This window comes from Onychostruthus taczanowskii, unplaced genomic scaffold (assembly GCF_017590055.1).
Source record: "Onychostruthus taczanowskii isolate IOZ18803 unplaced genomic scaffold, ASM1759005v1 scaffold28, whole genome shotgun sequence".
NCBI lineage: Eukaryota > Metazoa > Chordata > Aves > Passeriformes > Passeridae > Onychostruthus > Onychostruthus taczanowskii.
The window spans coordinates 5,697,898-5,720,642 of NW_024500128.1; the positions used below are offsets into that span (position 1 = coordinate 5,697,898).

Sequence of the window (22,745 nt, forward strand, 5' to 3'; positions counted from 1 at the left end):
AACCCTCTTAATCCCTTGTGTGGACACTTTCCTTCCAGATTAAGCCACTAATTGTCCACATAATTCAAGCTTATTTTCCTAAACTTCCTTCTCATAAACCAGTCAGTCCACTTTTAATATGTACACACTGTACTAATAATGGCTCAGTGTTATCAAATTAATTTCAGAGGGATTTTGCATTTTACAGATATGCTTAGCTGAACAGACTGATTCTTTTACTTTTATTAAAGTCCAAAGTCCATTGCAAGGCTGTTTAATGCTTGAACAACTTTGTTAATTATACAGTTATGTAAATTAGCTCTGTTCTTTATCAGCACTTGCAGGTGACTCGGAATGACTGTTTAAAACAGTGTGCTCTGGGTACGGCATATGATCTTTGTGGAAGAATTACACTGTTTAAAGAATTTATTAGAATTTACACAATTGTCATGTTATAAATGTAGAAAAACCTGTCTACGTGGTATTTTAATAAATATGGCATTTGTTTCTTTGACTTCCCCTACAGATGCTGTTAAAAAAGGGAAGAACAACATAAATTACATGAACAACTTTCTTGAAGCAATGTTGTTCTGGGAGAAATCAGAAGGTGAAAAGAAGGTAAGAAAACACTGATATTTTTAAGTGCATTCAGTGTACTTTCTGGTGAGAGACCAGTGAGCATAGTGAAGCTGACTCTCTTAATGATTTTCCTTGATTTTGAATAAAAATACTCTGTCCAAAGATAACAAGGTTTGGTAACAAGGGAACTTAGTCAAATGACATTTAAGGTAACATCTACAGTGCTTAAGGACAATGGGTTAGTAGTGGACTTGGCAGTGGTGGATTAATGATTGGATCTGATGATCTTAAAAGTCTTTTCCAGCTGAAATAATTCTATGTTTCTAGTGTGTCGTTCAAATTCTGACAAGCCATAGGATAACTTTGATAGTATATTTAATTTTAAGGGGTGGGGGCTTTATTGGGGTTTTCTAATTTAAAAAAATTGAACAGAACAAGCTTCTGTTTTAGTGAATTTTGAGTGTTTTAACCAACGATGTGTTTTTTGAAGCAAACATCCCAGTCTTTCTCATTTTATTGTTCTTTGGTCATGGTATAGTACTGAAACAGCCAAAATGGATTTTTTTTCCTAAAGAAAATGAACTGAAACAGGCACTCTAGTGATGTGCATCTGAGGTGCTTAACGGAATACTTACTCTACTAGATGATATTGGAGTTTCTAAGTACAATTTTTGCAATATGTTGTGTAATTTTGGTTATTGGTGTGAACTGTTGCTCTCTACAAATCTGCTAAAAATGATAGTCTGTGTATTCACAAAATTACTGTTAACTGAGATTTTGCATGATTTATCTGCCTGTGCATATGTATGTAAGATGTGCACCTTAAAAATTCACTAATCTGTCTATGTACTTTCTAAGAATTTATTAGAAAAAGTGGCTCAGCTAGAAGACCTGTGTGCCAAGAAGGAAAAATTTGTTCAGTCCAATAAAATGATAGTTAAATTCCGGGAACACCATATTGTTCGCTTGGAGAGGTTACATAAAGAAGCTGGTGGAATGTTATTGCCAAAAGAGCAAGATGATCTCCTCAGTGACTTGAGGGAGGAAGTGCAGATACTCAGAGAACAGGTAAAGTCTTTGTTTTTTTCTTTTCTGGAACAGTTTTTTTTGGTGAGATAGCTCAGGTGTTGTAGTCCTGTGATGGGCGAATAGGGGATTTTTAAGAAGGTCAAGCAGAAAGGCGGAGGATGGGTGTTGGGTTCCCTTATAGAAGCATCTCAAACACATGGGGCTTCCCTATGGAAGGGACAATGGCTGGGTTTAGAGTTTGAGTTTGCCTAAGAGGAGAGTTTAGTAAGAGTGATGTTGTGGTGGGAGCTTGTCACAGACCACCTGATCTGGGTTAGGCAGAGGACCAAGTTTCTTTTCAGCCACTCAAGGAAGTCTCCAAATCACATATCCTCATTCACATGGCAGACTTCAGCTCTTTGGCATCAGTTGAAAGGGAAAGACAGCAGGATGGCAATAATGCCATGGGTTTCAAAAGCTAATACACATGCCAGGTAGACATATAAAGGGGGATGTGGTCCTGGAGCTGTTTGAAGAACATCTTTGGGTTAATCAGGTGTCTGGTGGGTGTGGTATCATTTGTGAGGCAGTTTTGAAGAAAAAGGAAACCCAAGAGAGAAGGCAAATTCTTGAAAAACAATTTCCTCCAAGCACAAGGAGAGAAAAGAAGTAAATGTCTTGATAGAGTAGCATAAATCTGTAGCTCATAATTGAGCTTCAAAGGAAAGGGAGGAGGAAAAGAAACAAAGTTCAGGACAGTCTTTTATTGACTACAAAAACATTCCAATGGCTTGCAAGGAAGATGCCATTACTATGGCGTTGAAAAAGCCAAAGTTTAAAGTGAAAATGGAAAAGTATCGAGAGCAGCATAAAAGCATCCTGCTGCTTTATCACCAGTAAAAGAATAAACACATAAGATGTAAACTCACTGTCTTGAGAGTAGATTCCAAGGCAGTAAGAAAATTAACCAAAGAAAAACTGAGTACTTTTAACCTCTGTGGGGAAGTCCTCTTTTCCTTTTCTGTAACAGTTTAATCCTTATTAAAGGTAGTAGAGTAACAGCTAGATAGCTTTAGCATTGTCTGGAAAATAAAAACTATTGAATAAAATATTGATTACCACAGATGGAACAACACCCACGAATTGCAAAGTACGCCATGGAGAACCATAATCTCAGAGAGGAAAATAAAAAGCTTCGTTCTTTACAATCAGTTAAAAAGGCCCAAGAAATTGATGCTCAGACCATTGCAGAGCTAGAAAAAGCTTTTTTGGAAGCTTCAGCTACAGAGAAAAATACTAAAGGTAAAAATAGGCTAATGTTTTCCAGATAAATGTGCTTATTGTGTTTCTGCTGTGTGCAGCATTGTTCAAAATGTCTGTCTTGATGTATTTTTGCCTTCCTCAAAGTGGTATCTGAAGACTGATAAAACAATTTCACTTTACTGTATTCATGTTGGCCTTCCAGCAATAGGGAATTTTGATTTGCATCTTGTAAAGCTCATCTATAATCTCATTTTGTGCTCCTTTGTTATCATGAAGACTGCAGTAATACTAATTATTACTGGTTTTCATGTGGACTGCTGCCAGTACCTATTTTTGTCAATCTCAATTGCTGCTGTGCTGTTCAAAAGCTGACAAACACTTTCATTCTAGTAAAACTTTAGGTATTTGAGCTGCTGTGTGATTTCAGAGGGTCTCTGTTTGTTCTTTAGGTCACCGCTTACACTCCACCACCATGTCAGTGGAAGGCAACTCGCTGGCATCTGTCGAAAGACTGAAAGCTCATCTGCTGCAGACCCAAGCTGAACTGGCAACTTCAAAGCAAGAATACGAAGAATTTAAAGAGCTAACCAAGTGAGACAAAACAGTATTGAAATATCTGTAATTAAATGTTAAATGGTTTTCAGTCATTATTCATATAGATTTTTTTAATACACTGATCCTGGTTATACCAACTAGGCTTTTGGTATGTAAGAAAGGGCCAGCTTAAGAATAATGGCATGCTCACACAGGGTATGTTCCTGTTGAACTTGCTAATTCCCAGACTAGGGAGCAGCCATCATTAGATCTGAAAGTATGTCTGCACTGCTCCAGGTTTCTTTGTCTTTTCCAAAGCCATTCTTGACAGCAAGATGCAGAAAAATGCTTCACACCGTGCAGGAGAAGGATATACCCTTTAATTCTGGTAGTCACCTGCTTAACACCACTGGGAGTGTTTGGCTTAGTTTCCATCCAGAGCAGATGTTTTCAGTAATTGAAATATTACAGGTGGAGGCACTGGCAGGAAGATGGGATATAGGAGGAGGAGAGGGGTATTTGGGGGTTTGGTTTTGTGTGACAGTAGTTTTTAACATCACTTAAAGTCTGCAAGTTTGAGTCAACATAAATGTAGAATCCAAGCACCCAAGAGAAAATTCTGGCTGACCTGTTGGTTAATTTTTTATCTCAATTTCAAAGATTTTTATGAAGGCAATAAAACTGTTATCTTGAGACCTGTTATGGGAACAAAGGTTTAATTCAAATCAGAGCCAAGACATGGTGTCAGTAGTACATTTATATCCATTATATCCATAAACATGAGGTAAGGCTCTATTTTGCCCTTATTAATGTAGTAAAGAATTTACTGTCATTGTTCTCCTAGAGGGCAGCACAAGATAATGGGAATGGCCTCACTACTACCTTCAGTGTTCATATGCTTGTGAATAATACATTACTTCACTTGATTAACCCCGTTTCTGAAAAATTCAGATCTTGTAACTGCAGATAGAAGAAAAATAACATTTCCAGCAAATGTAATGAAAACCTGGAAGGCAAAAGGGACCTGATTTTTTGAAAATTTTTTTTAGCTATACCTAGCAATGTTGCTTTCTCTTGATTTCAGTGATATTAAATTGCAATTCTAAAAGCATCAGGAACAATTTTGCTTCCCCACCCCTATTTTTACAAAGTAGCTTTTAATATCCTTTTTGCTCTTTTAAGGCAATTGTGCAAATCTGTATTTTTACATTTTTTGTACAAAATTTGTACAAAGATTTCTGTGTAGCAAATCCTGTGAACTTTATAAATAATAGTATTATGATCTACTGAGGTTATCAATTCAGCAGTCCATCTATTGTTCCATATCATTAATTGCAGTAGTCTATTTATATTTTTATCTATTGATTACTTATTTTTCTGCCCATTAAATAGATTTCTATTTTATGTATTCCATGTTTTATGACTGTCTTGCTTTCTTGTTAGTATGTATGCACTTTATTATCAATTACCAACATTTTCTTGGTGGAGTGCAGTCAAACGGAAGTGTGTTTTTCAGCCTCTGGAGTCACTAAATTTCACTAAATTTAAACTTGTTTCCAGTTTCAGAGTAACTGAAACTTTACATACAGGTAAATATATGCTGTAACTGAATAAAAGTAGAGTAAAATAGCAATTTCACAAAAACAATACATGCTAATTTTTGTCCTGTCCAATTGCAGTCAGAACTTCTACTCTGTTACCTAAGTTTTGCTGCAGATGCCAAGAGCGTGACGGAAAATTATTTCATTAAACTGCCAAGAGATTAAATAGGATGTTTCCATTTGTGTATAGACTTTGACCCTACCATTATGACAGTAATGGCAACTATCACAGTAACAGCATGTAGCTCTGCAAAATACCTAGTGAAAATTATTCCTAAATTTCTGCTCAACTGTTGGATTTTAGCTAACGTACTCTTAGAGGGCAAAATAATCTTAACGGAGCAGCACTTGCCCAAAAAAAAAAAAAAAAAGTCTTTAAAGGATTTTCTTTAATCCTGGCAAGCTCCAGTTTAGACTTCTCCTATAACTGGATAATGTTTTTAAAGCTTAAAACCATATTGGTATGGGTGATATCACTTTCTCATAAAAGGGACTGCAGAGCTCTCAGCTTATTTCTTACTATGTAATGGATTTTTTTTCTGACATGTTTAGTTATCCATCTGCTTGCTTCATTATGCAGGCACAAATAAGCTGCTTAGCTTTTTAATTTTTTATACATTATTTTTTACTTTTTAATACAGCAATAGTGGCTTTCTTCTCAAAATAATGCATTTCAGTGTTTGGGTAAAAGTTCAGCTGCAGTTTGCTCATTGGCAGTACTGCAGTGTATCCTTACTGATAGGAAGGCATACTCATGGAGTAGTTTTGACGGTAGCAAAATACTTCCTAAACAGGAAAAAACAGATGGAACTGGAATCAGAGCTCCAATCCCTTCAGAAAGCAAACCAGCATCTTGAAAACATTCTGGAGGCAACCAAAGCACACAAGCGCCAAGAGGTCTCTCAGCTACATAAGCTACATAGAGAAAGCCTTAAGGTATGAGAATAAGTTTATTTAAGGCCACACATACTTACTCCTGAGTTGTGCAAGAGTACAGACTGTCATTTGTGTGATCCCTTAGCCTAACTAGTTTTTTGGAATGTTCTCCATATAAACCAAACAGGCTACTTTTTGTTCTGGAGTATTAAGTGAATGGCTACTACTGTTATCAGATGACAAATTTGAAGAAGTAATAGTAGTTTAATTATTCTGCTTATAGAATTCAAAAAAAATACAATACTAGACAAAGTTTTAATTTCATTTTACAGTTAAAATAAAGACTGCTTTGTAATCTTTGTAACAGAGCATAACCACTCCAACTAGAGCTTACCAGCTAAGGTCTCGCCTTGTGCCGCGAATAAGCCCAGATTATAATGTTGAAGTTTTTCAGTATTCTGAAGAGATGATGGATGACGTTCTAAAAGAGCCAGTTCCCACAGAGATGAGTGAACAAGCATGTGAAGCTATGGCTGAGGAGCTCAAAGTGGCACAGGTGAATGTTCTGAATAAAAAGTGAAGTGTATGTGCAATTTATTATAAAGCAGGCTTTGCCGTGAAGTATCTCCCCTGCACCAAGTGCATTTTGATTTGCATGGGAAATTGAAGTCCCTCATTAATACTTAACACTAAACAGTTCTCTCTATACATCATACTTGAAAAAGGATTTACAACAAAAATACTGAAAGTGATTTGAGGGTTGAATATCATAAGTAGTTTGTTGCAGGATGTTCATACTTTTTTCTATTTACACCTGATAACTTGTCTCTAAGGAATCCTGTTTGTAAGTTGGCAGCTACATTTGGAACAATACACAAGCTTAATATACAACACTGCATTATTTGAAGAAACATGCCAAATAATGCTTGCCACTATTATACATTGTATTGTATCTTTTCTAGTGGGCAGGGAAGGTCTTTGTCACATAGAAGAACACTAGAAATTTATCTGAACAACTCTCTAGAAGCTGGAGCTAACTTCAGTGCATGAAAAGCCCTGGCACAACAGCCCAAACCCCTCCTTGATGCTTACCATAGTGCAGAGATCCTGTAAGGAGTTTAACTAGTGTATGTTTTGAATAATTTCTTTTTAAAGCCTTATTTTTCCAAGATAAACATGTGTCTGAAAGCTAAGTATTTATTGGATTCAGTCCTTGTATTCACTGATGGATTTTCTTGTGTTTTGGCAGTTAAGTTAGAAATAGGAGAAATCAGCTACTTAAGATACCAGTTGATTTTTGAGTGTTCTGTTTTCTGTTGGTTCAGGTCATAAAAATAGAAACTTGTTGACTTTCTATATTTAATAAGCACAGACTGCCATATGGCATGTGAAAAAACGTGCAAGATGGGTGCTCTAATTTTGGGTGTCTGTTGTGTCACAGGAGCAACTGAGCACTATGCAGTCAAAGCTCGATGAAGAGGAAAGCAAGAATATGAAACTCCAGCAGCATATTAATAAACTGGAGCATCACTCTGCACAAATACAGGAGGTGAGAGAACAATGCAATGTAGGACTCATGTAACCATCATACAGTCATATTGCTGTGTTGTCTGGTGAGATCTTGCAACGTTACTTGCATTTTGACAAATTTACATAGCATCATAACTCAGGGCTGTGCAGGAACACAAGGATTTAAAATCATGGATGGTTTGGTTTGCTTTAAAGGTCATCTAATCCAACTCCCCTGGAGGTGGAGTAAGCAGAGAAGGTTCATATAATATAACACTGCAGTTTTGAGTTTGATTTTGTTGCTTTAAATCTTGTGAATCCAAGCCTGCTTGAACTTAAATATAAGAAAATAAACACTGTTGTGGTTGGGTTTGGCCAACTTCATGATTTCTGGAAAACAGCTATAGTAACAAGGAAATTTTAAACTTTGGAATGCTGAAAATATTCATCTCAATTGGAACTACCTATCAAATATTTGCAAGCCTTGCTTAATTGGTAGGGTTGTTTCATAGAAAAGGAAATAAGGCCTGTATTCTTTCCAGATCAGTCTCACTTCTGATATCTCTGATATCAGCTCCTAAGCTGTGGGTTCCTTTTAAATGAACTTTTTAGATAAGATAATGTCTTCAGTTATATAAATTATTTTTCCCTTGGACTTTGAGGGATTTCAGAGTCAACAAATACTGAATTTAAAGAAAAATGTGTTTATAATCAGTTGATTAAATGCTTTACTACATCATTATATTATTGTTACAGTGTGTGACCTACCCACTCCTACACTTCCTTCTATTTAAAAAAATTTACTTTTCTTTTTAAGCTTCTTTCATCTGAAAGGAATGACTGGAGTAAAGAGCGCCAGGAGCTCCTTGAACAGATAAAATCTCTTGAAAAGCAGCTTCAGGAAAGTCAAAACAATGCTGATCGTAAGTCTTTGCAATACTAAAATTTTATAAAAAGTTTTGGGGTGTTTACTATTTTAAATCAACAATAGCATGTGCTGAGTAACTCTTTGGGGTGTTACACATACTGGTTTGATTTTCTTTTTTTTTTATAAAGAAAGCAATCTTTAATACTTGCGTGTCATCTTTGCCTAGTCTTGCACAGTGTACAATATCCAAAATGGTTCCATCTTTGAGTGTGAAGGAAGTACAAGATACAGTATTTAAAATTAAAATATTAAATAAAACTAAAGGATTAAACCCCTATTATCTATGAAAATTACAGTGATATTGTCTGGGATGCTTTTGATTCACCTTTAAAGTCAGTGTTTTGTTGACCTTTTCCATTCATGAAGCCTTTTTGTGTGTGACTTTCGATTAATTCCACGGAAAACATGCAGAGCTTTGTGATCCCAGCAGGTTCTGTAGCATTCCGTATCCTACATCTAGCACAGTTTTCCAAATAACACCTAAATTATTTTGGGTTTTTTTGACAGTATTAACAAGTGAAGTCCATGACTTGCGCATTGTCCTGCAGTCTGCAGACAAGGAGCTGTCTGATGTAAAATTGGAATATAGTGCCTTTAGGGAAAAGCAAGAGAAAGAAATAAGTCAGCTTTCTGGTAGACATATGGATGTACAGTTCCAGCTGGACAGTGTCAGGTATGTCTGCAGTTTGATAAAATGCCTTCTGGATGCATCCAGTGATTTAGTCATCCTCTCCTTTGTGTCAACTTACACTTCACATGTTTTCTTCAAAGTTGTTGGTTTGTGTTTGTCCTTTGCTTATTTGTTTGTTTGTTGGGGGGAGGGTGTTTGGTTGTTTGGATTGTTTGATTGGGGTTTTTTTGCTCTGTTCTTTCATGTTTCTTTCAGGCAACATGGTGGAATTATTAGAAAGAAAACAAAATGTGCCTGCCTTAATTCTGCTTTCCTATATAATTTTCTCATTAAATAGGATATATGTATAAAGTTGCTGCTCTCCAAAAGTTAAGTGGACAGTTTGTCAGTCTGGTCACGTGAAGCGGGTGACAAAATGGTGCTGCTCTAAAAATTACAAGCAGAAAGAAATCACAAAAAATAACTGAAGTTTGAGTATCAAAGCCAAAAAAGCTCATTGCCTTGTCTGCAATAATTGCCATTATCATAAGGAGATGATCATCAGTATGGCTTTTAATTACTAATGTGATTTAGTTATGTTGGGTTTTGTTGCTGTGTTGTTTCGTTTGTTTTGTTGTGCTTTGGTTTTATGTTTTGGGTTTGATTTTTGTTCCTGGAAAACTTCACTACGTTTTGGATTATAGCAGGTCATGTCTTAGCTGAATGTAATTTTTTGAGTGAGGCATTGTAAGACTAGGAACCTGGAACTGAAATTAAATGCTGTGGTTGTATTGGTGCACTCTGTGTCAGCAGAAATACTGTTTGGAGAGTATTCTTTCCCTCTGTAAGTTATTTGAATATTTTAAAATACCGTTGATTGGAGTATTTTTATAAGGACACAAACCCTTATTAGATTATTTGGTCTGGGGTTTTTTTATGAAGGCTAGAACATGAAAGGATTCTTGAAGAAAAGGCAAGCCTGCAGGATGACTACGACAATTTGCAGGAGGTAGCCAAGTTTGAGACGGACCAGCTGAAGCAACAACTTGAGGACCAGAAGCAAGAAGCAGAAGCAATGAAAACTGAGCTGAGTGTAAGACAGTCAAGGATTCTAAAGGACTTGATTATACAGAACCCAGATTGCCTATTTTCTATTATTGTATCACTAATAACATTTCACAGTAGTAATAAGTTTCTTAGCGATTTCCTTTGGAAGATGTACCCAAATTCTTTTTCCAAACTTGCAAGAAGCAAGATTTTTCAACCACAGGCTATCAGAGTAGCATCGTGAATAAGAAGTTTTTAGGCTGAAGAAATTGCTCTGGAAATGCTGAAGGAGATGGGTTAATTACTAAAGGAATAAGAAGCTTCTTTGGAAAAGAATCTTGACATTGAAATGCTGAGATGACCTTTTATCTCAGGGCTAGCCAAGACTAGCCTAATTATTTTATCTTTACAAAGCAGTTTCTTAAAAATTTTCATAGTGGATGTGATCTTGTTAAAATGATCTATGGCTTGTGGTGGATCACTGTCCTGCAATTTAGTTGATACTGTCCTTGAAAGCCTGTCAGACTGCAGTGACTGCAAAACAGCAGCAAGGTTGCTCAAGGGATTTTGCAGATAATTTTGCCTGTGTTTCTGCAGGGTATGTGATGCCTGCTCAGCAAGTTTGATATCAATTTTCCTTGTTAGTGTTTAAGAGAATGCTGAGAGATTGAATATTATTGGTTTAAATTCTGTATACTTCAGTATTTTCAACAAATACAGAATTTTAAAATGCCCCCAAATTAATCTACAATTGAAAATTCCAATTTTTCCCTTCATAGCCTTGGATATTGAGGAGCATCATAGCTATATGAAACTATTATTAATGGCAGGTGAAAAGATCTGATTACTTAATATAAATAACAGTTTACTTTTGAACATCTTGAGGACAAACTAAAGATCTTCCAGTTTCCAATTAAGATTTTCTGGGGTGATTGAGTTTTTTCAGTCATCTTAAGGATTTGTTTAGATTTTTATTTTGTTTTAGATTGCTTTAGAGATCTTATATTGTAACTTCTTATAGCAAACATCTATTTTGATATTCTAGAACCTTTTGCAGCTTCTGAAAACAGAAAAAGAACATAATGAAAAACTAACATTACAATTACAAGAAGACAAAGAAAACAATTCAAAGTAAGTTTTAATTAGCAGTGGGGTTTATTTTCATCTGACCTCACTGGTGCTATATGTTGTATTCAGATGGGAATCCCATTTGTAGAGCTGTTTTTCTCCAGGTGGGTTTTTTATTTCATCCAAATGAGAACAGCAATTCATTTTTATTTAAAGTAATTTCATTGTATAGTTTTTCATGTCAAAGATAAAGTTCAGTCACTGATAGCAGTGTAAGGTAGTAACTAAAGTATTAGTCTTTTGTATAGCACTGAAAAGGAGATCACTGAAGAACTTAAAAAAATTAAATGCAAATAAAATAAACTCATATCACTTTGTTCTTGTTAAAGTTCTCTTACATTTCTAGTGAGAAATACAATCAAAACATGTTTTTCTTTTTACCAGAGAGCTCTTGAAAGTACTTGAAAAAGGACAGGTGGAGAAACCATTTCCAGAAGTGGTGACACAGTGTGAGCAGCAGGTACAACAGCAGATTTAAATACGTGAATTGTATGTTCATGGCTTTTCTTGGGCATTAATAATAATTTTATTGGTGTACTGACTGTTAGGTTGATTACCAGCAAAATAAATGTAGAGTGCTCAGGCTACATATTGTTTTGTTAAGCTACTGGTTAATTTTTTAGGTAAGGTTAACAACTTACTTCCTTTTCTTTTTCATGACTCGGTTCTTTAGAAAATACACCACAGGTAGTGAAGACATTACTTCACAAATATTATTTCCTCTAGGAAGCAAAACTGAGGACGTTGGAACAGGAGCTGGCTGCTGCTGAAGAGACTATTGCTTCTTTGAAGAAGACAAATGATACAGATAAGGTTTGGGCTTATTTCTGTTACTGATACACAGTCTTGTGGGTAATTGTTCTGTAGTAGAGATGAAAGACTAGAGCCTTCCTTACTGCTGCTTAGTAATTTTGTGCTTTTAGGCAATCCTGGTTATATAGACAGGTAAAATAAATCCTACTTTTTCCTAGCACAGAGTTTGTAGGGAGGTAGGAAATTGGTATGCATTCAGAGAAAAGACAAGTTGACTGAAGGCTAAGCAAAAAAAAAAATTAAGGTAAAACTGTCTACTGGACAATACATTCAATGCCTAAACAATGCATAATTCCCCAGATGATTAATAAAGCCTTCCAGTCAGGGCTCTGTTGTAATGGGCAGATGGAAAAGGTAAGAAAGGTGTTGTAAGAATGTGACTGTGTGTCACATTATCTTTATTAGTAAAATCAAAGCATTTCTTTATGTAAAGACTGTTGTAGTATGAAAGCTGTTTCCCCTAGTGCAAGCATATGTGCTGTCTATAAAACAGTCATAAGAAATCACACGGTGTGTTTACTGCCTGGCATTATGCAATGGTAAGTGTTGCTTTTTCCATCATAAACCCAAAAACCTGACATGCAGAGGGTCAGAATCACCTGGTATTGTCAGTGCAGTGGTGTTTTTTGAATATGCCTTTTTCCATTAGAAACAAATGTACCCTTAAATTATAGAGGTTCTGTTCTCCTATTAGTAACCCATTACAGCCTAAGACTAAATCAGCAGGCCAGTCTTATCTTCTAAGGAACACTGCAGGTTATTTAGTTCTTTGTTTAAGTGCTTAGAACAAAAGCCAGTGATTTAGCAACAAATTTTCTGTTTTTATAAAATTTTTTATATGTGCAGTCTGAGGACTCATTTTCACCTGACTGATTAAAGTTTGGGATGGACAAATTATATACCAAAAAAGTCCAGTTATACATTATATGGATTTTATATGTATTTTATCAAGATTAATTTTTTTATGTTGCAGGAAGTTGTAACTGACTTGATGAGACAGATCCAGGAGCTGAGGTCTTCAATTAATCATAAAACTGAGTCCATAGATGGGCTGACAAGAGAGCTCGAGGATATGAATGTATGTTCTGTCATTTTGAAGGACATGGTATCGTTCTTTAGAAATGGGATGCAATGACATGTCTTACCATGGGTTTCAAACAGTATAACTTGCTACAGTGTTTTAGAAGGAAACTTCTTTGTTTTGACATGTTGAAATCTTCTGAACATTTTATGCCTAAGGCTGTCTCAAAAAGTGAACCCTCTCCACGTGGTGGGTAAAAAGCTGTGTCTCTAAAGGGACCTATTCACATCCTGTAAACTCCACTCAGCTGACAGTCACATTTAGATTTTCTCAGAAATTTGCAATTTAAGACCTCAGCAATTGAAGCTGAATTGTAAATTCATTTTTGATGGAGTGAATTTTTATGTTGCTGGTATAACTATGTTCTACATCTGAAAACAAGTATAAAGAACTAAAACTGTGTGTTTGAATAACTATGAATAAATATGATACCTCTGCTTTATTAAAATAGGTCTGGTTTGAAAACTGATAGAGCAACCAGCAGAATGCTTTATACAATATATTATGTGTGAAGTATGAATGCCAAAGGTCTATAGAAGAAAAATGTTCATGAGACAGATTTCTAAATATGGCTATCTCTTTAATAATGGTTTTAGTGGGTAATATGTATTGTGGTGGCTAATTCATTTTAATAATCTTTTTATATAATTCTGACAACTAATCTCTATAAATAGTTTACATTAATTTAGGATGTAATAAAATATATCATTCTGGTTTTAGTCATTGATACTAATTTCTAAATGCAGTTGTCATCATAGGATTTGTGATGTACATTTATTTGTCTTCTGTTTGCCAACTTTACCTGACAACATGTTTCTCTAAAATATTTAAAATTTGAATGCTTTTGTAGTGCAAGTATAATATTGTTCTGGCTGCAAAAGAAGAAAGCACAGGAATCATAGAGGATCAGGAAAAGAAGATTGAAGAACTGAAGGAAGCCTTGGAAGGAAGAGAAATCAGCGATAACATTGAGGTAAAAACATTAATGTTGGTGTATTATGATTATTTGTTCAACCAGACCAATTGGATGTGGTTTTGCTTAAAATGCTCATGTAAAACTTAACCTCATTTTAGTTCAACCTACAGCTAGTTAAGCTGTTCGTAAAAGAATTTTTCATGAGATACCTGACAAATTCTGTTAAATTACCATGTTACTTGACATAAATATTTTATAAGCTACTTCATAAAAGCCTATGCTAAGAGCCTGGTTTAATTTTGTTAAGGCCACTAAGGAATCATCAGCTGAATTTAATGGCAGCTGAGAAATTAAAATAGTTAGAAGAATATATTATGTTCCACAATGTCTCTTCCCCCACTGCACTATATTCAGTAATGTCTTTTCTTTGCTCATAATTTTAACTAAAAGCTCCACCTGCTGGAAACAGATCTAGGGCACACATTTGATTCAAATGTGGTTTTGCTTTTTAATATTGTATCTTTCTTTAGCTCTGTCTTTTCTATTACTGGTGTCACCATTATTTCATTGAACATGTCAAACAGTTCACTAGCATCTCCTTACATGTAACTTCTACAAGATCATCTATGATTAGATTCGCTAGTCCAATCAAATAGCACCAATAAAGTCTTCCAGGGAGGTGTGTGTTTCTCAAAGGACATTAAACAAAAGGGAAATCTGTTTTAAAATAAACAGCCTATGTTCATTAATAGTCATATCTAAAAGAGACATTCTGAAACCCAAAGCTGAGTTGTCTAGCAAATGGATCACTTTGGGGCTTTTGGCTTTTTTTAACTTAGTGCCAGTTCCTGTTTCAATGTTATCCTTGGGTATATCTGGCTCCCAATAAAATTATAGTGTTTCTCCTTTACTTCAGTTACTAATTTCTTCATGCTTTCTTAACTGGACAAGAAGAACTAATCTGAGGTGGCATTTAAAATACTAGGTGAAGTTTTTCCTTATGTGTTAACATATCTTATTTAGGTATGATGCCCCATCAGATAGGGTGGGAGTATAGATCCTAAAATAAATCCAAAGGAATCTGTGGAATAGCAGTGCACCAAAAAAAGCTGTAATCACTTCAGTGTGATTAAAATCTATACATTCTTTTCTGGTTTCTTTTAAAGTACATATTATATTTTAAAATAGTGATCAATTTCAAAGACCTTCCACTGGAATCTTAATTGTCACCGTCCTGGGGAAAAGTTCTCATTTTTGTTCTGTAACCAAGACCAAGGATATGCAAATATGCTAAAATAAATTTACAGATGAATGCTTGCTACAATTCATGATGAAAAAGTAGAAGGAAAAGGGAGATCTTGTAGCTGTTAGCAATCTTGGCACCAATGACAAAACATCTTGAAACAACTGAATTAGAGCAATAACTTTAATATTTCTTTTTTACACATCCAACGACTTAAAACAGAGGGACCTTCTGTGTGAAGAATTGCGTCACACTGCTGATCAGCTGACCAGCCTGACAGAGGCCTCTAAGAAACACCATGCATTGCTCCAGTGTGCACAGGAGGACATAGCAAAGAAAGAAGCTGTAATCCAGGAACTCAGGGAACAGGTAAAACCAAGAAATATTCACAGTTAGCTCATTGAGAGGGAGCTGTGGTCAATTGTAGCTTCTGAAAAAGGTTTCACTTGTCATTTTAGAGCATCTGGTACATAGTCCTCTTGGTGAAGAGAAATGCTCCTTCTTGTAAACAGAAAGTAGTAGCTCAAAAACTTCTGAACAAAGATTAGGTAACTTAAAATGTTTTGGAATTCTTTTCTAGAGATCACAAAAATGTGTACTCTGATAGCAGAGTAAAATTATCAGTACCTGTAAGAGCAGAGCAACCTCAGGTTACCAGCAGTGTAACCTAGGGGATTACCTTTTCCTCTGCTTAACACTTATCCACAAATGGTATCGTTATGCAATACGGATAACTGTTGAGCTCTGTAAATTATGCAGTGGTTTGGAGCTGCTGCATACTAAATAGCTATGTTAAACCTTTGTTCAAATTTTAGCTCTAGTTGTCACAACTATTATAGTGCTAAGTAATATACTTGTGTTGGCAAAGACTCTAATATTAGAGTTATTTTTTTGGAAGAGGAGTTCTTTCGTCAAGTTACCATATTCTCTTGGGGAAACTGATCAAATCTATATCACTAAAATCTTTGTATCAAATAATGTTTTGACCAGTAATGTTTGCCAACCAAGTTCATAAAAGCTTTTTTCTGTGTTATCACGCCCTTTCAAAGGTAAATTGGTTAGCAAGGCAAGAAAATCAAATACTAACAAGAACAAAATTCAGATGAACTACAAAGTAGTTAGATGGATAGATGCTTTTAAAAATGCTTGTTGCATACAACTATTGAAAGTTTAACAGTGATTGACTAAATACAGAAGAGTTATGTAAGTGAAGTCTTTGTTAATTTAAAATAACTTCTGGTGTACTTAAGCTTACTCAAAATATAGATCTGAGTGCTATTTTGTTTCCTATTTTGTGTGTGTTATGAGCTACTTTAATTCTTCCTGTGTTTCTAATAGTTAGTCAAAATGACAGAGGAACTGGAGAACAGGAAAAGTGAATATGAACTGAAAATGAAGCAAATAGATTGCTTTGTGGACTCATCTTCATTTCCTCAGGTATGGCATTTGAGTGAAACATTTTCACATAGTTTGTAATACTGATGATTTGTCTGCCAGAAATTTATTAATTTATGTCTCCAATTCAATATTAAAACATGTAATCAATACATAGGTAAAACAGTCCTTTACTAATAGTTTATGTGGTTTGGTTTTTTTCACTTGCCAGCGTCCTAAAACTCCTCCTAATTTTGATGTGAATTTGGCCAAGCTTTTGGAAACTCATGAGCAAGAAATAGCTGATCGAAGGGCCTCTGCAATAAATCTGGAGCACCTTGTGCATGAACTGAATGAAGAACGAAGAGCAAAAAATGATGAAATTCTAAGGCTGAAGGTACTATGAGTTAATCTCTGCTGGCAGCTTGTAAGGTCAAAATGAGACAGTATGCAGAGTTCAGGTTTTTTTGTGGGCTCTGCTTAGTAGTATGTCCATTAAAGCAGGAAGGCAGTTTTTGGTTTTCCCTTTACCTAGGCTGGGAACAAGTGGTGACAATTTGCTTGCGATGTCTATAAATCTCATTTTCCCGAAGACTGTGCTGTTTTGTGTTCATGAATGTCAAATGGTAACATCATTTTTGCTGCTGACACAGTTCTCTATTTTCTGCTGAAACTATTCTCAATAAAGTTTCTAATGCAACTATAGATGGAAGGGTGATGCAGATATTTGCCAGAGAACCATGCCTGTTTTCTGAGAAATATTTTTTGTCTTGTGTTTTACTCAAAAACATGTTCAACTAGAAATGAAAACAGGAATTGCAATTTGGTCTTCAAATAAAATGTTTTGGATTTCACTTGCTTAGGAACAATTAAATGAGTTGGAGAACTTGCGTCTGGAAATGCAGATATTGGTGGAGAACAACAGGAGTTTACAGAGCCTTGTAGAAGCTCAAAGACCAAACAAGAACAGGTAAAGTAAAATAAAACACAAAAAAATCTCTCTTAACTTGACATAATTAAGATAAAGTTTACAGGATTTGTTTGAAGTACAGTCTTATGTTGTTTGCTTGTTTAGAGATTGACTCAAGCTTTTCTATAAAGATTATTTACAGGGTTGTAAACTTTATAACCCTGAAATCATGAGTTCTTAAATGCAACAAAGTTTTATAAAAGGAATGGAAACAATGTGAAATCATTATCTGCATAGTAATTCCTGGGTATTATATATTGCCGTGTCACTTGTGTAGTTATGGATCCAATAGGTAAGGAATGTCCAAATAAAGGCAACAGAAGTTTCAATATAAACATAAATGAAATTTTAAAGCCTCCAGTATAGAATTAGCCTTTGGTCTATTCAAACCACAACTCCTGTCAACTAAAAGGAGCAGGGAATTCTCAGCGCATATCCAAATTATATTCCGAAGTCCCAAGTCAGGAATCCAACAAGTGAAGAACATAAAAGTAATGCTTTTATTGTGGAAAAATTTGGTCTAGAAAAGCTACATAAACTGTGAAAAACAAAGCCACAGAATCCATTGTTCCATGGCAATGTAACCATGGTTGCTTGACTGTGATTTCCATTTCAATTCACAACACAATTTCAAATGTCTGTTGCAAACTAAGCAGAAAGCCTTAGAAACTGCATCATTGTTCAGTAACCTACCTGATCTGTTCACAAGATTAAGTTACTGAAAACAGTGGCTTTATTGTAATATGATGCAATTACAAAACTCTTAGCCAATTAACTTTTTCCCATATGGCACACTAGAAGTGAGTTATTTTAGTTGTATGTATTTTCTTATTTCTGTCCAATGTCATGTTGATTCTGCAGTGATCTTGTAGCAAGTCTTTCTGCAGTCTCCACACACATGAACAAAAAACGACCAAAATAAAAATTAGTGAAGTCTTTTGAATACAAGAAGCTTTTACCTTAACTTGGCAAGACCACTAAGCAGTGATCTTGTAGCAAGTCTTTCTGCAGTCTCCACACACATGAACACTGTGAAATAAGAAAATATGCACCTCCATCCCAAAGCTGCTCTTGTAGTTTAACCCCAGCCAGCAGCCAGGCCCCACACAGCCACTCAGTCACTCCCCCAGTAGTGGGATCAGGGAGAGAATCAGGAGAGCAAAACCCAGAAAACTTGTGGGCTGAGATAAAGGCATTTTAATAGGGAAAGTGAAAGTCACACACGCATACAAGCAAAGCAAACCGAGGGGTTCCCTCACTGTTTCCCATGGGCAGGCAGGTGTTCAGCCATCTCCAGGAGAGCAGGGCCCCATCACACACAACGGTGACTTGGTGACAAACACCATCACTCCAAACATCCCCTCTTCCTCCTTTTCCCCCCACTTTATTAGGCACTGAGCATGATGTCACATGGTCTGCAATGTCCCTTTGGTCAGTTTGGGTCTCCTGTCCTGGCTGTGTCTCCTCCCAGCCTCCAATGCAACCCCAGCTTCCCAGCCAGTGTGGGAAGCTGGGGTTGTATGGAAGGCAAGAAAAGCCTTGGCTGTGTGCAAGCCTTGCTCAGCAATAAGAAACAGATCTCTACATTGTCAGCCCTGTGTTCAGCACAAATCCAAAACACAGCCTCGTAATGGCTGCTGTGAAGATGATGAATTCTACCCCGGCCAAAACCAGCACAGCTGTCTAACAAGCATAAGTTGCATATCTGTTACATTTGTAATTGTTTCCATTAATACATTAATTTCTTTATATTCTGATGAAAGAAAATGTGTTTAGAAGTTTAAACCCTTCCAGAATTTTTTTATGATGTTCAGTATTTTGAGTATGAACATGTGTGAAAACAGCTGCACACACTTACTGGTTTAATCTGGATAACATGTTTTTACAACTGTTTTCCTCTGTTTGTAAGAAACTTTTTTTCTCTTTCTTGAATTTCATAGTGATCAGAAACATCCTGATGTTCAGTATCTTAAAGAGAAAGAGGAAGAGATTGCTGAAGAGCGACTTGCCAAGGTATATTATCCTTCTCGTGTCAGTTGCCGTTGACCTGCTGTGAAGTATTAATGTGATTTTTTTTGTTGGTTTGCTTTGATTTTTTTTGTTTTCATGACAGGAAAACAAACACCAATTTCTAGTGAATTCTAACAGACACAGCCTGAGACTTAGCTCTTAGGATTTCTATATTGGCCTGACAGCAGTGAACTGGGTGTCAGATTGCACAATTAGCAAAAACAGATTCAGATTGCTAAATCTGACTCATCCCCAGAGTTGGAAAGTGAAGATTGTGTCACTTGCTAATGTCAGAGCTCTGTCAAAGGGAAGTTAATGTCACAGCAGTGGTTTCCATGGATGTCCCAGACAGAAGAACCCCACTAGAGCTCTGCTGTGGGCAGAGTGTGGGCAGAGAGACACTGCTGTGGGTCAGCTGTGCTGGCATGAAATGGGAAATAAGTGCCTACAGCAAAGAGATTAACTTAAAGTGAATATTAGAGATGTGAACTACTAGGTAGCAGGATGATCTGGAATGAGATATGTAGTATCAATTAAGTGGCATATTTTTAAACATAAATATATGTGTATATTAAACATTAAGGGTGCATCTAATGTTTTTGAACTTTTCCAGAATAAAGCAGTGGAAGAAATGCTGAAAATCAAAGCAGAGTAAGTCTAACTATTATTCCTTGAACTGGAAACTAGTATTAAACTAATTAATCACAGAAAAAAAGATACATTTAAGCGATAAAAGTCCAAGACCTGAAATTACAAAAGGCATAATTTGGAAGTATTTACACTTCTGCAAGATACCTTGAATTCTTACTCTTTCTCATCAGTAGGTGGTAGTAGCACCTATTACTACATAGCATTACATTGGGACAATACTTTAAAGGGGAGAACCATAAAAGCTTAATTGCAAGGGATGTTTTTAATTGTTTAAAGTTATTTTTATGCAGTGAATTGTAATCACATTCCTTTTCAAATTAAATTAAAATACTGTTCATTTCTTTATTGATACTGCAAATGTTTTATAATTTTAAACATTATGTAATTATGTGGTTTTTATGCTATTTGTTTACATTTCTGTGGTTCAGCTTGAAAAATGATTTTTTTTTTCAAAAAAAGCCACAGACAAACAAGCATTTTATAAAGGGAACCTGTAGAGCAGCTGAGTTTAGCATTCCTTAGGTGAATTAATTCAAAGTGTTCTTGTAGGTGAAGCTTCTGTTTTCAGTCATGAGTGGAGTTGTATATTCTGGATTGTAAACAGCACAGTTCCCAAAGAGAAGAGCAGCTCCAAAACACTGCCTAGTTGATACTCTCAAACACAAGAACGGTGAAGCAGAATGAAATTTTTCCTTTCCTTAGCACTAAATTCTAAGGGAAATACAATATCTCAAAATAACGCTTTTAAAGGACCCTCCCTCCATGTCCAAGACTGACTGAGGAATTCAGTTGTGTGACATTTTTGTTGGTTTTTAATGATTTATGATTATTTTATATTGGCAGATTAGAAGAGGCCAAAAATATCCTCAGAATCCAAGAGAAAAGCTGTCGTGAAATGACTCTGGAGATGGAACGAACAAGAACTTTGGAGCTCAAAGCATTTAATGAGAAAGAAGAAATTAGATCAAAACTGGAGGAAGCATATGAAGAAAGAGACAGGATTGAAAAGGTTACATATACATAATTTTTTGTCATCTTCACAGAAGAATCTTATTTAGCAGAGGTACAGCTGGTTTGTTTTGCAGTTTAGCTTTATTTGCGATGTTCTCTGCTCTAGTGAAAGTCTGGATACAGAAATCACTTAGTAGTACAAATCAAATGGTGCTTTTTTTTGCCTTTTAGAGGGATCTAACATAGTGTCTAAGGAAACATAAGACAAACATGTATTTGCAGAGTGAAGCAACTCTTGCATCATATGTTACAACAAACTTGAATGTTAGTATGTTAGCTCTAAGAAGCTATTGCTTTTGAAAAGAGGAGAGGCTACTGCTAAGAGGTACACAATGTATTTACTATTACAGGAAATAAAATTGCTGAGGAAGCAAGTTCACTCGCTTGCTGAGGAGAATGGGAAATTACTTGGTCATCAAAACCTAAACCAGAAGATTCAGTATCTTGTGAAACTGAAGAAAGATTATGCTAAACTTACAGAGGTAAGTTGCAGAGTAGATTACAGATGGAGTAATGGCCTGACATAGCAAAGAGCTAAGTAAGCTTTGAGAATGAAGACTAAAATTCCTGCTCTTCTGTTGGAGAGGAACAGAGATACCTTTGATCTCCATTTTACTTCCTCAAGTATATAGTGCATAAAACACTTGAACAACTCTAAATACTGCTTATGTAAAAATACAAAAAAAAAAAAGGGAGGATAATTTCCTTAATATACCCATGTTTTTTCTCTGTTTTACAGGAGACTGAAAAACTGCGAGTTGAAAACACTTTTTTGAAAGAATCAAAAAAATGTGACATTTGTAGACATAATAAGCGGTAGTGATAAATAAAACTGCAGAGCCATATTTTTAAAGTGTACAGAATAAGCAAAAGTCAGTTGTCAAATTTGACTTTTGCTGTGGTTCTGGAATAATCAAGTATTCCTGTAGATTTTTTGCCGGTAATAACTCTAAGTGAAGATTGTTATTCCAGCTCTGTGGGCAGCCTTCAATTAAATTTTAATACCTTTTTGTAATTTTTTTCCATTTAAAAACCTGATTTTGTTAGATGCTGGGTAGATGCTTCCCTGAAACTTCCGTACCTTGCGAAGGAAAAGCTTTTTCCCTGGGAACACACCTGGATTTTTGTCTCCTTTTGTACTTTTATTCAGGTTCCTACCACTTCTGAAATGCTACATTTCCATCAGAGCCAAAATTCAAAAAGCACAATTTCTTTGTGTTTGTTTCTTTAGTTAAGCATAGAATGATTTTCCTGGGTTGCTTAAAAATAATTTTCATATTAAACTTTGGTCAATGAAGCGTAAATGTGAATTTAGTAACAGGCTTGTAAATAGTACTATAAATACATTTTTTGTTTCTGTTCTTTCTTTTTTTTGAAAATAAAATGCTTTTCAAACATTCTTTTCTGTTAGTATAGACTTAAAACTCTATATTAGCACTGTAGGAAATTCTGAGGGTTTTGCAACCATTTTGTTATCAAAGAAGTGAAAAATGTTAGGAAAGAAGATCTGAAAATATGCAGAACATTTTATAGGAGTACAGCATAAGTTCATTTAATCACACTTAAAGATTTATTGCAAATAACTGAAATGATTATTAGTGGAACACAAAATGT

The 22,745-nt window shown here is 35.5% G+C and overlaps 1 protein-coding gene across 1 annotated transcript in view; it reads left to right on the forward strand.

Annotated features, from left to right (window-relative positions):
- The window catches only part of KIF15 (kinesin family member 15), a 32,608-nt gene extending 10,657 nt beyond the window's left edge, over positions 1-21,951 (forward strand). Inside the window, exons 12-35 of the mRNA XM_041407723.1 lie at positions 506-597; positions 1,417-1,626; positions 2,691-2,868; positions 3,279-3,420; positions 5,759-5,900; positions 6,208-6,396; positions 7,282-7,389; positions 8,167-8,272; positions 8,785-8,950; positions 9,830-9,980; positions 10,980-11,065; positions 11,447-11,522; positions 11,789-11,875; positions 12,849-12,953; positions 13,807-13,929; positions 15,338-15,484; positions 16,454-16,552; positions 16,722-16,886; positions 17,353-17,459; positions 19,400-19,472; positions 20,083-20,120; positions 20,964-21,129; positions 21,482-21,613; positions 21,871-21,951. Of these exons, the coding sequence (XP_041263657.1) occupies positions 506-597; positions 1,417-1,626; positions 2,691-2,868; positions 3,279-3,420; positions 5,759-5,900; positions 6,208-6,396; positions 7,282-7,389; positions 8,167-8,272; positions 8,785-8,950; positions 9,830-9,980; positions 10,980-11,065; positions 11,447-11,522; positions 11,789-11,875; positions 12,849-12,953; positions 13,807-13,929; positions 15,338-15,484; positions 16,454-16,552; positions 16,722-16,886; positions 17,353-17,459; positions 19,400-19,472; positions 20,083-20,120; positions 20,964-21,129; positions 21,482-21,613; positions 21,871-21,951 (2,969 nt within the window). The remainder of the gene's footprint in view (positions 1-505; positions 598-1,416; positions 1,627-2,690; positions 2,869-3,278; positions 3,421-5,758; positions 5,901-6,207; positions 6,397-7,281; positions 7,390-8,166; positions 8,273-8,784; positions 8,951-9,829; positions 9,981-10,979; positions 11,066-11,446; positions 11,523-11,788; positions 11,876-12,848; positions 12,954-13,806; positions 13,930-15,337; positions 15,485-16,453; positions 16,553-16,721; positions 16,887-17,352; positions 17,460-19,399; positions 19,473-20,082; positions 20,121-20,963; positions 21,130-21,481; positions 21,614-21,870) is intronic.
- The last annotated feature ends 794 nt before the right edge of the window (positions 21,952-22,745 follow it).